The 15,362-nt window shown below is 44.9% G+C and overlaps 1 protein-coding gene across 2 annotated transcripts in view; it reads right to left on the bottom strand.

Annotated features, from left to right (window-relative positions):
• SLIT3 (slit guidance ligand 3) overlaps window positions 1–15,362 on the bottom strand; it is a 517,496-nt gene that overhangs the window by 8,403 nt on the left and 493,731 nt on the right. For both annotated transcript variants that reach the window (XM_068158541.1, XM_068158532.1), the window contains one exon: window positions 961–1,115. In XM_068158541.1, the coding sequence (XP_068014642.1) occupies window positions 961–1,115 (155 nt within the window). The remainder of the gene's footprint in view (window positions 1–960; window positions 1,116–15,362) is intronic.

Here is a 15,362-nt window from a genome sequence, read left to right on the forward strand (position 1 = left end):
GAGAATTAGCATTGATCCACAACGCTCACCCATTAACAAAACTTTTCCATGTGACTGCTTCCTGAGTTCCCTAAGTATAAATTGCTGTAGGGTTGGTATCTTTTATGTTGTGCTAGAGGGAGAAATTGTGATGGCCTCACCAGCAGATTCTCTTTGATGCATAATGCTCTTTAATAGCCTGTGACATTCTTAATAGGAGCCAATTACAAAAGTTCAGCTCCGCACAAAGCAAGATTAGCCACTTTTCTGATTTACAAGGGCAATATTCAGGGCTCTTTTACAAAAGTGCTATTAAAGGGAATTATTTACAAAATGCTTGACCAGCACTAAGGGAAATTGGTAAGTGTTTGTACTATTGGCTTCAATGATCCTATTAGAAAAAAGCCAGAAGACTTTCTGAGTCTATTATTGTTCTGCTGACTTTTGTATTTAAAACAGGCTGGCTAAAAATTCAAGAACTCTATGTTACCAAAAGGGAGAGATTCAACATCCAGTCCTGAATATTGCTGGGGGTGCTTCTGGTGAAAACAAATCAATTGGGCAGTGCACAGTCTTGATTCTGTCTCTTGCATCCAGACACCGAATCAGTGAGATACTCATTATTCTTCAATCGCAACATCTTGGTGCCAGCCAGTTCCCAACACTTCAGACATGACAAAATGATTGTTCTTGCTGTAGCTGTCTAACAGAAAATGCCTGTGCTGTGCAGGGGTTAACTTCCCTGGTCTGGTGTGTGATCTTGTGCTGGTTGTGTGGTAGGTTGCTAGTGGGCAATGAAGCAGAACAGCAGATGTGTGGCTTCCAGGCTCTCTGTTTGGGGAAGCAACCTCTGGCAGAGGGGAACAGCAAATTGCTAGTCCCCTCTGTCACCCACCCCTGACAGTCCTCTCTGTAGGATGGAGATGATTTGCTTCTGAGAAGACATAGTAAAATTTCCAAGTCCCGAGCAAGTCACTTTACCTCCAATGTAGAGGGGTGTGTTGAGGTTGGCAGAAGACTGTTTCTGGAGTTTCCCTAGACTCTTGGGAGTCCCCTTGTCCACTACCAGGTTTAGAGTTTGATTCAGCATCACCAGTTCCACACTATGGAACTGCCCATCATTTACTGTTTCCACACTGCAAGTAAAAGAAAAAGAGAGCATTAGAAGATTACATTAACAATGAACAGCCTCTGCTCCTGTGACACCCTGTGTCCTGCTAACACTTTACAAGGCACAGCTCCCACTCTGTGCTCTTTACGGTCACTGTGTTCTCAACATTTCCTTAGCATCAGCCTCCAAGGTACAAATATAAACCCTGCTGATGCCTGTGCTGGCAGTACCCACACATATATAGCTCTGGAAAAGACAGCTAATCAGGACGGTAGATCCTGTAGGTGTGTTTCCCCGGGCAGAAAAGCAAGGATATAGCTGTGTGGTATCTCGGGTTTGGTGAGAAAAGGACTTAAACTCGCCTATTCTGTGCTGTCAGCCACAGCCTGCTGCCCCTCTAGTACACTGCTTGACACCTTGTTGCAAGCTTGGGCAAGAGGTAGCGGGGCCTTCTGAAATCAGCATTGCTTCACAGTGGAAGTATCTTGTAACTACAATATAGTGCATATGGACAGGCTGTTTCTTAAAGCCAGAGAAGGAATTCAAGAGCTTTTGGCTTGTATTTGACCAGGGTACTTTGCTCAGTACATACAGTCCTACCCGAAAACAAACAAATTGCCATTCCTCTTGGAGAAACATTTAGGTGCAAACTGAGGCTTGAGAATAAGACAACAGGAATTGTGAGATGGGGGACAAGATAATTTGATTGCTCAGGTTTTTTTAACACTGACTTTTCAATCGTCTGAAGCCTCCAGTGAGATAACACAACAGCTCTTTGCTGGCCTGCTCCACATACAATCTTCACCTTCACTTCAGTGTCCCAGAAATGACAAGGTGCAGTGACACAATTCAACTTGCATCACGCTACCACTTTGTTATTTTCAGGGCAGTTTCAGCTCTAAAACCTTTCTGCTGCGTTTTGAAATTCTCTAAAACAAGCTGGTAACTTCACTTCTCAAAGCAGATGTTAAGCAAAGAGAGTTTCAGATTAGGCTTGTAGTTATAGACATGATGGTACTTTTGCAGTGCTGTAGATATAATTAAATGGTGCAGCCTCTGCTCCATATGCATTCAAACACCAGAGTATAATGAGGGTCTAATAGCAGTAGTGGTTACAGCCAAAATTAGACTGTGGGCTATGTAAACTGCCCACGTGCAGAGTATTGCCAGCACCTCTCAAGCTTGGCCTCCAAGCACCCTCTTCAAATTCCTGCCAGCAGGCTCATTAGCTGAGTGGCGATACTGTTGCACATGGATGAAGACAGAAAACACCAACTGTGGGCCGTAGGCATGCCGAGATACTGCTTAGCCAAGAACCTGGATTTGGGATTGCTGCACAAGTGGTAAATGCCACATTAAAATGTAAAAGCTTAGTTGTAAGAATGAGTTTCTGCTCATTCAGATGGCCCATCAGCTCAGCATCCTCTCTCAGCAAGTTACAAAGTCACGGGTCAGGTGTTCTGTAAAGCTGCAGTGTAGATGTCTCTGTGCTATTGACTCAGGTTTTCTTCACTATCAGCGGAGAGGAGCAGGCACACTTCAGGAGTGACTCATCTCTAAGGATGAATCACATTTTAGATGTGTCTACCTCCCAGTGTAGAAGACACACTGCCCATTTTTAGGCCCGGTTCCTGCATAACTGATGTGTAAGGAAATAGCACCTCAACTTCAGAAATAAATTACATGACTTGGAAATGACCAGAATTCAGTTGTTTTTGGAAACAACCTGACAATGTTAGGCAGAAAGTTAGCAAAGTTAGCACTGGAGGCGTTTCTGAGGATGTGATTGTTGAAGTGTGCACCACTGTTTGAGAGCACAGCTATTGTGCCTCTACAGTACTGCTGTAGTAGCGCTGTACTACAGTACTCCACAGGTTTTGGGGATGAATCAGGAACACAACTGTCTTTAAAAGTTTACATAAGATTACAAAGTTAGAAGATGACAGCAGTATATAAGCAGTTTTAGTGCCTGAGGTATGCACCATGGTGGTGGTGGTGGGGGAGGTTTTGCTGCAGAACAGCTCCCAGGAAAGCTCTGCTGGCTGAACTTTGGGGGAAAAGCAGCTGGGCTGTGGTTGCTGCCCATCCTCTGCATGATGAGGGAGCCCCAGGGGGCCAAGTCACAGGCACCTGGAGCTGACAGTACTGTCTGAAGTGTTTTTAAGTAAAATAGTTAAGGCTTGATATTGCATAAAAACCCAGATCCATCTCATCAAGCAGACAGTCTGGCTCAAACTACAGTTGTATCAGGGCCAATTCAAGTGCAGTGAGTTGTGTGGGTCAGGATAAGAGGCTGAGGACTTACGCTAGGCTCATTACCCCATGTGATGTAGTGCCTGCACCTTGGAAAAGCAAGCCGGTCGTCACTGTACCCCCGTCTACTGTACTGGGGCCCACACAGCTAGCAAACTACTTCATGGATGGGGAACTCCAAGAAGTTTGAGAACAACTGGCCCAAACTTTCTGTTTAGATATTCTTGCATTCTGCTAAGTATCTGCCACAGTACAAGAAACAGCTGTGTTACAGGAACGCGCCGACCGGGTGATCCCTGTATGTTCCCGGCACGTCCAACTGTTGTGTCGCAATGCTCAGTCCATAGGGGCACGGCACTCAGGCTCCCAGCTGAAAGGTGCAAGATAAATGCAGATGTGTGTTTGTCATTGTTAGTCTACGAAAAGTGCCAACAAAAGGAAGAAGCTCAGCCAACCCCCCTTGGCTCTGAGAGCTGAATGAGGAGGAGGTGGGATAGGTGGATGGCTGTATGACAGGGAACTCTTCTCTGGTGGGATCAATATTTGAAGCTACGGCACAAAGCTGCATAATTATCAGAAGGCCAAGCTATGACCATTTGTCAGAGGACAACGTTATCGCATCTGGCAGGGCTGTCTCTTCCCCAGGCCAGGATTTCAGAGGCATCAATCACCTACTCCTCCACAGTGTGTACTTTTTCAGATTATGCCTTGGCTAGCAGGCAAACACAAGTCTGCATGCCCTGGCAACGGAAGCAACCCCACATGGTGTTCACACCTTGCAGCACACAGAGGTCCCCCCACTGCAGGAGTGGTCCCTGTCTGTAGGTACACTGGATGAGCATTACTCAGTCCTGACTCTCACTTTTTAACTCTGGATGAAAATAATCTGTGCTTGGACTTTGCCAAACTAACTCTTTGTGACAAAGCAATTCAGTGCCATCACCCAGCAGCAAAGTTTTGCAAAGCAGATAAAGTCAAAACAGGCAAAGTGCTTATGTGCCTTTTGAGAAGATGCAAACATGTGACAGAAAGGATGAATGTGGACAGCCAGGATTGCAGAAGTCCCCAGCCAGAAGATGCTTGTGTTAAAGCACACTTAACTGCTGTTGCTGACAGACATTCAGATGCCTTTGGATTTTGAAAGAGAGATGGAAACAACATTGGGGGCGAAACCAGTGGTGAGAGAAATGCTGCATGAACTCTCCTCAGTGCTTATGTAGTGGGGCCTTTAGGAGACTCCACAATCATCTGAGACAGTTGGAGACAGTGGCTTGGCTAGAGATGAAGGGAAGAAAGCCACAGACGCTGAACAGTGCATCACAGTGCAGCACAAACTTGCTGTGCTTGGCTTTTTTTAGAGGGGCCTCTTCTTGACCCAGCTCCCTTCGAGGGTTTATTAAAATCTTAATTGAAGTCTTATTGTGCATCAGGTAACTTTGCAGAGCTCTTCCTCCTGCAGCAGAGCTCCTCCTGCTGCAGCGTGCGAACACCTGCCTCCGAGTCAGGGCTTATTGTGTCTCACCGGCGCTCCGGGTACAGGGCTGCCGGCGTTAACTTGCGGGGCTGAGACTGGCAGGACGTGGCGAGGGCGAGCTGCGGGGTGCGGACAGGACCGGTGCGGGGAGACACCGAGAGCTGTAGGGCGAGCGCCGGGCGGCTGCGGGTGACACCTCGGGCGGAGGGCGCGGCGGTGACCAGCAGGGGGCGTTGCAGCACCGCGGACGGGGTCGGGTTCTCGGTGCCGGCGCGGCAGGTCCGGCCTCGCCTCTGCCTCCGCCCCCAGGGTTCCCGGAGCTCCAGCCGGCAGGGGAACGGCCGCAAGTGCAGTTTGTGTGGCTCGGCATTTCCCCCGTCAGGCCCAGGACAGCTGAGGTGATATTCCCCGGCCCTGTGGCGAAGGGTTTCGTGCTTTACGGTTAAACGGAAGCGGTGTGTGTAAGCAAAGCGCAGGCGAGGGGACAGCGACTGGCGGAATCAAGCTAAGCCAACTACCTTTCCCGGCGGCACCCCCAGACCGGGTCCCGGCTTCAGATCTGCCCAAGCGCTGCGGAAGGCACAGGCAGCCATGGATCATCAGCCGGCTCCCAGCTGCAGTGCTTGGCGCCACCACCTCTGGCCGTTACACGGCGCTCAAGAGATTCTTGTTGAAGAAAGGAAGGACTTGGGTTTGAAGAGTAAACACTTTAAGTGTAAGCAAGGATTTTCAGGAATTGAATAACTAAAGCTTGCTAAAAGTAAGCAGTAAAAGGAATCAAAAGATCCGTTTTGTGTAACACAAAGATTCTCCAAGACCTGCTTCTCCTGCTACGCCAAGCCCATCCCAGGAGCCATTGCACAAGGCTATTCATGGTCTTTGCAGGACCTTCACTTGAGGCTTGTCAACTAACTTGATGCTGAGAAACCATTTCGGTTCCTTGCCAACTGTAATCACTTCTAGGCCCTCAATGCACAGCCAAAGGCTGAGGCCTGGCAGGATGATCTCTCCGGATCAGTAGTGCTGGGGGAGATCCCAGTCAGAGCTGGCTGTTCCAGGAGTGCCTCGTGAGCTACCATCCTACAGTGCCCTGCCTCCCCAGCAAAGGGGACACATGCGCAATTCCCCAACCCACAGCATTCCTCACCTTTCTCCTCTCCATTATACTTGTCTTTTCATAGCCCAGATGACATGTCTTGCACAATCCATTACATTGTTTGCATCAAGGTTACCCTCAGTGAGAGCTGGCCATGGCACCTGATCAGATTTATCCAAAAAAGAGGGAAATGCCAGGCATGTGAGGAGAGCCCAGCTTCCAAAACTCACGAGAATGCCTTGGGCCCAGCACCTTCTGTTCACCCTGTGCCCAGGTGGGAATCTCAGAGCTGCCCTTACAGAGATGGGAGGCCACAAAAGAGGGTTCTGGCCTCATCTCAGAGCAATTCCAGCAAGATGAACTGGTGGTCCCATTGCACATGCCACAGCACACAGCCTCTGCTGGGGTCTTAGACTCCAGGAATGAAAGGAAAGGGATGTGTATTAAACATAAAACCACAAAGAGTATATGAACAAACTTATTTCTACTCTCATTTTTGATCTGTTTCTCTTCTCCCCCCTATTTTTTCTTTCCCCTTTAATCCAGCCCCAAGCACACACAGATACTCTAAACACTGCCTCCCCTTGCTCTAACAGCCATGAGGGATTTAGAGCTGAGCCACTATAAATATGCTAGTGAACAGAAATGCATTAAAGGATTAAAGCATTCAATTTGAACTTGTAAAATTTGGGCTCTGGGTTATTGTTATTTTTTTTTTTTCACTGATGTGCAATATACCTTTAGTGTAGACAGAAGAGAACAGCAGGGCAGAGAAGTCAAAACCAAGAACAGCTTCAAGTATCACAGCAAACTGTGTCACTGAGGAAATGTATAACCATCAATTATGCAGATGAGGACATAAATTTCATTAGCTACAGTCTCCAGATTTCCCTGACCTCTGTCTTAATGGAGACACGCCTCATTTGAAGCACAGAACAATGCAAACACAGGAATGGTAAGTGACTGGGGAGTGAAGGCCATGGGGAACACTGAACTTAGATAATCCTTGAAAACATTCAGAGTTTGAAGGAATATGCAGAAATACATGTCCAAAAGAGCTTTAGGGAGCTTACAACATGTGGGAAGAGCAGGCACCAGAGGAGGGGTAACGAAATTGCGAGACACAAGGTGAGAGCTGCAGGGAGCCACATTGAAATGTTAGTGGTTTGGGAGATATGAAACTCACACTGTGGCAGGCTGACTTCAGGTGCCAGTGGTGATGGCTTGTCACCTTTCCAAGCTACAGTTTACCTCCTGTCCTTGGTCTAAAATAGATTTAAACTTCTCCATGGCAACAAAGGCAAAATCGAAACTGGAATAGTGCTTGTGTTACCTCTACAATAACACATCACTATCATCTCCAGAAGCTAAATAAAAATCACATGTTGAGAAAAAAAGTATGAAAAATGCTAATGAAACACAAGAGTTGGGAAATAAGGTGAAAGAGATATATTAAAGCACTTGAATTCACTTTCAGCTTAAAATACACTCTTTTGTCATGTTCAGTCCTGTTTTACGTGGCTTGAGTGTTAGGTCTCCTAGGCTGAGAGCACTCAACATTTTAAGATTTTTTTCCTTGATACCTCCATTTTAATTTGCTTGGTTTTATACTTTTACCTTACTCACAACTCTGTAGACCACCCAAATAAACCATCTTTCTCTTCTTGGTGTTTACAGCCCTTAAACACTGGCAGCTGATTACTGTATCTCCCTTAATGATCGTTTGGCCAGGCTATGCATATCTAATTTCCAGCCATAATTCAATTCTTGCAGCACCCCTGCCAACAGTGAAAGTTATTGTATTACAGACCTTCTGAGGGAGAAGCAAGGACCTTTTTTATACCCCTGCAACATGCAATTAACACAATCCTGACCCTTTTCCCTAGATTCTTCATGGCCAGGGCAAACACTCCTTGTTTGCAGTGAATTCTCAGTGTCCCTAACATGGGCAAGAGGTCTGACTCCTCCCTCCAAACCCACTGCTGGGGAGCCGAAGCCGCACTGGTCTCCTGAAGTATCACCATGTCTCTGCAGAGCTGAATGCTTTACGCTGCTGACCACGAATTTGTTTAAAATAGCTTGAATGAGGTCTTCAGGACCCAGGCCTCTCCTGAATGACCAGTCACAGTGTTTGGGCCTTCCCACCTGACTCCAGCAGCACAGGTTGGCACATCACAGCACACGTGCAGCCCATGTCTTTACTGTAACATGCATCATATAAAATAACAAACCCTGTAAACACAGAGTGTAAAACCACACAGAAATTCTGCAGTGCTACTGGGACTCGTTAAACCAGTTATCCTTAAGAAAAATGACACTGCAAGCAGCACAGAGGAAGGCAGGCCCTGGCAGAACAGCAGGGCCAGCAACAGCAGCAACTGCCACATCCTCCCCAGCAAAAAGGCCACGCTGTATGTGTACAGCGGTGCGGCACACACCAGGATGCAGCTCCCTGCTCCACCAGGACTCCAAACAGAACAGGATGCTTGGGTTTACATTCTAGCACCAGTCAAACACTACTTACAACAGCCCTGCCATTAAACTGGATAGCAAATCTCAGATTCCGATGAGGAAATCCATCAAATGACTTCAGAGTCATTTCATCAGGGGGAATACTTTACACCATCTATGCCCTTTTCATCTCTGGAAAACATGAAGGTGTCTGCCATTTAGCAGCAGGGAGCAGGGCCACTACAAACCACAATTAAAAGGGCTTCCAATTAGAGTGACAGAGAATGATGGGTTTGATCTGAAATTGGAAGCTGAGGAAAAAAACCCTGTGTCTTTAAAAACCTGATGCATGGTCAGGAAATGAAATTGTTTTTGCAACTGCCACAATATCTGTGGCAACATACCTACAGTTGTATGCCTTTCCTCCTACAAAATGCATTGCTATTCAGCAGCCAGACCAGGCAGCTGCCATAGCCACCTTTTCCAGCAGACCTGGGGCATTCTGGCAAATGCAGAGCTGTGGGTCACATTTCCATACTGGGAAGAAGCACTGAAATACATGCTGCACCTCTGTGATCACCCCAGTGCCAGTTCTGTCTGCACAGCTAACAGACTGTATCTCCTCAATGCAGAACTTGGGATAAACAGGATGCAAATCTATCACACATGATACACATCTAAACTTTGTGTTAGTCCTCATGTTTACATGAAATTTATAGACAGAAATAAATAAACACATTGTCTTAGCTGGCTACATGTAGTAAGGCAAATCCTCACAGCCCAAGCCATGAGCCAGTCATTCGTGCACAGGAAGTTTATAAAGTAATTTTGGCTGTGATTAGGCTTATTGTCTATTCTGAACATACTTGAAATGAGTACTGATGACAGCATTAACCAACTCTGGCAACACATAACTGGACTGACAACCTGTAGGACAATAAGCAAATACCTTCTGAAATACATTTGCATACCTGTCTCCTAGTTACTCACTGGAAACAGGGGTCAGCACAAAAGCCTGTTTCCAGCACACAGAAACCAAACTGACTGTTGAAGGTGGACTAACATCAGCAGTAATTCCTGAGAGCTCAGGAGCTGCCAGGACTAGTCTCATGGCTTTACTGATGCTCTCACTACAAGAAACAGTAAGGCCATGGTACAGACTAATGACTACGTTGGGTTACCTGCTGGGATGGAAAAATAGTTCTTGTGTCACAGTAACTTTTGGTCTGGCTGGGCACTTTTAAGGTTTGAATTGAACTAGCTAAAACTCAACACAATCAACTTTAACAAATGGGAAATCCTTAATTTCTTCTGCATTTTCAGCAGCAATTTTCTTTTGATGATACGAGTTACATTATTTTTAGTCACAGTCAGATCACTGTAGAGAACAACTTTTTGCCTTACTGTCTATTTTTACATAAACCTAAAACTACCCTGAACATAAAAACCAGCCAGGACCTGCAAGGTGCTGAGTTAATTCTAGAGTCCAGTAGGCTTCCAAGAGCAAAACATCTTCCTTTCTGATGTTCTTGAAAAGACCTGATGTTATTAACTGAATGGTTAACACTCTCCACTGCAAAGTAAAACATTGTAATTGGGAATAATTTGCTTTCCACCTTTAGGTGTAATCCTCTAAAGGGTCCAGTAAAGTCAGGAGACGGAGGAGCTGCATGGTGTCAATCTGATGTGAAGTTAGACTCTGACACAGAGGCTGAACTTAGAGTGTTCGAACATATTGATTCATTTTGGCTGTCCCCCAATGGCTTTTGTTTAGTTTGTTTAGTTATGACTCTCATTTCTTCTTGGGATTAATATTGACATCTTGCTGACTCCATTACATTTTTATTATTATTCTGTGCTGAAAGAAATCAGCATTATAATGCTGTTGTACTAAGGTTAAATTCCTGTGTGTACTGCACTCCGTCTGTTTTGTATAACCCTTCCTATGGGGCTGCTGACCAATGCAGCAACCAGTGGGGATGGACACAGCACATCTGCTCTGGCTTCCCTGCTGTCCCCTTCATCTGGAGGGCTGTTGCTGGGTGAGACGAGTTGGACCATGCAGAGGACAGGTATGCAGTGGCTGAAGTAACAGGGTACAGACCAGCTTATAGGTGTTTGTTTTAGAAACCATCTAATCCATTTGCTTAACAAAATACACAGACTACTGACCATTACGTTGTCTGTGCATTAAAGCCAGCAGTCTGCTTCAAAGGTGACTTGGGAGAAGGAACTCTTGTCTTCTGCCACCTGCTTGAAGTTGATTTGGGTCTGCAGCAGTACTCTGATTTTCTTACATATCAATAAAGGTGACAGCGATGGTGTGGATGGCCACACTCCTGATCAAAAGGATACACATAACATTTCTGCTTTGTCTTCAAGTCATAATTCAAATAATGAGTGGAAATGGCATGAAGCCTTTTGTGGCAGAGGAGCAGCTATTGAGCTCTGCTTTCACAGACTGTGCCATAAGTTCTCCAAAGTTCAGTGCTGAGTGTTGAGGGGAAGACAAGTATGTTCCTGTGCTGGTCATAGGTCTTCGGGCAAATCAGCAGCCCTTGGATGCTGGCAGAACCTATCTAGACTGCGACAGCCCAGCCTCTGTTGACAGGGGACATCTGAGAGCAACTGAGACCTATAGACCCAGATTTTGAGTGCTGAAAAAGGTGACCTGGGACTTAGTAAATGCAGTTTCTATTTCTGTCACCACCACAGGGCAAATGGCGTTAGATGACCTATTCCGAACTTCCCATACCTAGCACACAGACCTTGCTTTGTGAAAGCTATGGGTCTGCAGCACAGTGTTTCTGGGTACCCAGATATTACACCAAAGAAAATGAGCTGGGCAGAGGCAAGGAGAGAGAGGAGAGATTGAAAACTGTCATTCTTGCAAGGGATACTGAAGAGATTTACAAAGGGAAAATTAATTCAGCTTACAAAGATTTTGTCCTCAGGCAGCCTGAAGGACAAAACTTTACCCTTCTAAAGCTTCATCTCAGCAGAAGAAAGTTTCTGAATTTCATGAAAGCAAATATTTGATTCTGAATCTAATGATAAAAGTTAGATGAAATTTTAAGGTCTTGGCCTTACATTTTCACCATCCTACTACACACAAATCCATGAAGAACTAGAGAAATGCAATGTTTGTAGTCTGACAACAATTCACACACTTGTCTTTTTTGTCCCATTTAAATACACCAGAGTCCTTTATAAAGGCAAAAAATAATTCATCTGTCCTTTGCCTTGGCTCATGCAAGATGCATAAGTACATTCAAATTTTACAACTTTCACCATGCAGGTCAGGGATTAATACTGGCTTCTTCCATTACATTTGATGCAAAATCCCTTAGGAGTACCTGAGAAACATAAGTGTGTGATACAGAGAATAAAATGAATTGCAAATATGTGCAGAATTGTTAAGAGCTCAGTGATGTCTCATAGAAGTCTCTAAAAAACAGTCTATTTAGAGACCATCCAGAAGTATCAAACAGGAATCCCACCAGGGACAGGCACAGCACAAGCTGCAGACTATGAAGGTATTAAGAAGAAAAGGGCCAGTCATGCAGTGAGCTCTGCAAAGACACTCTTAGTAAAAACTGAGTTTGACAAGCTCTAATAATGATCCTAAGAATAATTAATGCTCTCACTCCAACAACACATTCCTGCCTGGAAGGCAGTGAATTAATAGTGAAGCCTCCCAGGCTTTTCTGTTGATAAGCAGCTGTAGCTAAAGAGATGATTACACAAAATCTCATCTCCTGTAACTCTGGACGATGTGCAAGTCCTCCTATCACCAAAGCAACTGTTCAGCTTCGGCACCAGAAGAGCAGAGGAGAAGGCTATGAAATCTAAGCAGAGGACCAAAGTCCTCGAGTACTACAAAGTTCAGCTCAGGAGCGGCATGGCCAGGGGCCTGTTATTGGACAAGAAGTGCCAGTGGCCATGTGGGCTGCTGCCTGGGCTCCAGCCACCATGGGCAGAGCCCGAGTTCTGTGGAACAGCATGGGAAGTTTACAGATGCTGACAAAGTAAGTCTTGTGCTGATCTACAGCCTGGAGGGAGAAGGAACCTCATCCTTTGGAAACTCTGGGTTTTGTGCATGTCTGTACTTGTTGTGCACAAAGAACCAGATGTAATTTGTCATCTCACAGTCACCGCATATGAGGCAGATACAGCAAGAATTTAAGCTCCCTTATTTTGGGCCTTTAGCTTTAACCACAAGAACATCCATCTACGCCATGTAAGAATCAACCAGACCATGAGAAATGAATTATATAATCTATAGGACATAATTTTAATGATGTACAATTTTTGAAAACAGATTATGCAAGGATACTTGTAAAAGGAATTATAATGTAATTTGGGTGTAAGCTCTGCAGAAAGACAAATACAATTAATTCTTATGTTTTCCTAGCTGCCTTCCTTTTCACTGCTGTCAGGAAGCCTGGATGCAAACATAGGATTTTATGCCTGTGACGTCTGCATCTTGCTCTGTACCAGATATGACAGCCTGTATGCAACATGGCAATCTGGGAACTCTGCAGGGAATTACATCGGTAGTTTGTGTCAAATATCTATTTTCCATTTCTATTAGGAAGGATTAATATAAGATCCAAATCAATATGATTGTCTAATAGCATAAAATCTATCAGGGGAAAAAAAAAAGGACGAGTAAGTTTTTATCTTAGGTTCACAGAACAGATAGAGGAAAGAAGATTGGAAATAGGAAGCTCTCCTTATAGAACACAGTTAAACAGATAGCGGTATCAATGGCTGACTGCTGACACTACAGATTTACAGAGTCTTTGTTAATTCAAGCTTTTAACCAGTGGAGCATGGTGGTAAATAAAAGTAGCACATAGAGTTGGCCTCTTTAAATTAAGGTAGAGTATCTATGTAAAATATGTGCTTTATTTGAAGAACTCACTGCTGGCTCGGTATTGTCATGGCATGGAGAGTAACTCTCACCAGTGCAGAAACCAGCAGGTCAATAAAGCACTTGGAAACGGGCTTCAGCATCTATAGAATAACTAAATAGAATAAAAGAAAGAACAAATAGGAATCCTGCTTCAGAAATGGATCTTCTGTAAGATGTTAACTGTGATGCCCAGGAAACCATTATTCTGCAGCTCACACGTGAAGAGCTCCAGCTGCAGACCAGTCAGCTTTTCTTTTTAAAAGGGTGAGTTCAATCATTGCATATTCATGCATGAACTTGCATCGCTTTCTAACTTGATGTTAAATGACAATGTATTTTAGGTAGTCTTTTCCATTGGATATTTGCTGACCTTTATCTGACTGGAATGAAAGAAAAGTCCACTGTCAACTTTAACCTTTCTATTCAAACACACCACAAGAATGAACACATGTGAAGCAAATTTGAATGTACAGCAAGTTAATCTTGGGCTTTTCCAGACTAACTTTATACTGCAGTTCTGCTTCCTCAAAGGAGCACCTCAGACACAGGAACAGGTCCAAGCCAAAAGCCAGAGACAACCTGCCTTCAGAGAGCAGATAAAATGAGTGGTTCTTTGCTGGCATGTCTGCAATCTCCTGTTATACCACATCCATGTTCCCAGCCTCTTAGAAGAGTGTTACAAGCTTGGGCCACCATCAGATCACACCACAACAGTAAGTTCAGAGCACACACCCCATGTGTCTGGTACAAACTTTGTGCTTGGCTCTATGTTAAGGTCTGGGGGAGAGTTTTGCAATGTAAGACATGGGGTACTTCATCCTTCCAGCACCCTTCTGCTGAATACTACTGAAAACTACCACCAAGTATGCTTCACTTGCTGCTGGCTTCCCAACCTGTCTGACAACAGGTTTTATTTCATCCCCAAAGTACATTACTTTGCTAATTTTACTGTTCTTAAGTACTATTAACAAATCTTATCATGGACACTCTGATGGAGAATTACAGGTAAGATGGTTTGCCCATGACCTCCCACATCCCATCATGGGAGTACCTGAAGTTGCCAGCAGAATCATAGAATCAAAGATTCAATAAGGTTGGAAGAGACCTCAAAGATCATCAAGTCCAACCTGTGACCCAATACCTCATGACTATTAAACCATTGCACCGAGTGCCATGTCCAATCCCCTCTTGAACACCTCCAGGGATGGTGACTCCACCACCTCCTTGGGCAGCCCATTCCAATGGCTAACAACTCTCTCTGTGAAGAACTTTCTCTTCACCTTGAGCCTAAACTTCCCCTGGCACAGCTTGAGACTGTGTCCTCTTGTTCTGGTGCTGTTTACCTGGGAGAAGAGACCAACCCCCTTCTGGCTACAACCACCCTTCAGGTAGTTGTAGAGAGCAATAAGGTCTCCCCTGAGCCTCCTCTTCTCCAGGCTAAACAATGCCAGCTCCCTCAGCCTCTCCTCACAGGGCTTGTGCTCAAGGCCTCTCACCAGGCCTCATTGCCTTTCTCTGGACATGTTCAAGAATCTCAATGTCCTTCTTAAATCGAGGGGCCCAGAACTGCACACAGCACTCAAGAATTACAGTTACAACACAGGACTAGGTCAGTTGTAGATTTCCTGCAGCTGTAGCTGGCACAGTTCCCACCAGACAGTATTTTAAGGCCTCCTCCTCTTTTGGCATACTCTTCTGAGGAAAAAGAAGAGCCAAAGCACTGCTCATCTCTTCTAAGAAGTGGACCCCTTTGGAGGATAGCACCTGATATTGCCTATGAAGATTAATCTAATAGTCTTTAAACAGAGCTTCTTAGAGGCAATCAGTCCACTTTTGCTGAGACTGAGATTTAAGAGAGGTGTCTAAACAAGACAGCAGGGAGTAGGCAGTAAAAACACAAATTGTTTTAACAATGCTGGGGCTATGATTTGAACATTGCAGGCTTTTCTACTAATCTTATTTTCCATGGAAAATTAGCAATGGTAGAAGTTGCAGAAAAGAGTCCCTTCAATTCTTAAGGTTTAGGTAAAATGCAGCAGGCTGAATCAGCTATTCATGTCATCAAAATGCAAGTTAGGAG

Source organism: Melanerpes formicivorus, unplaced genomic scaffold, assembly GCF_026170545.1.
Source record: "Melanerpes formicivorus ecotype bairdi unplaced genomic scaffold, bMelFor1.0.p_v2 SCAF_2, whole genome shotgun sequence".
Lineage (NCBI taxonomy): Eukaryota > Metazoa > Chordata > Aves > Piciformes > Picidae > Melanerpes > Melanerpes formicivorus.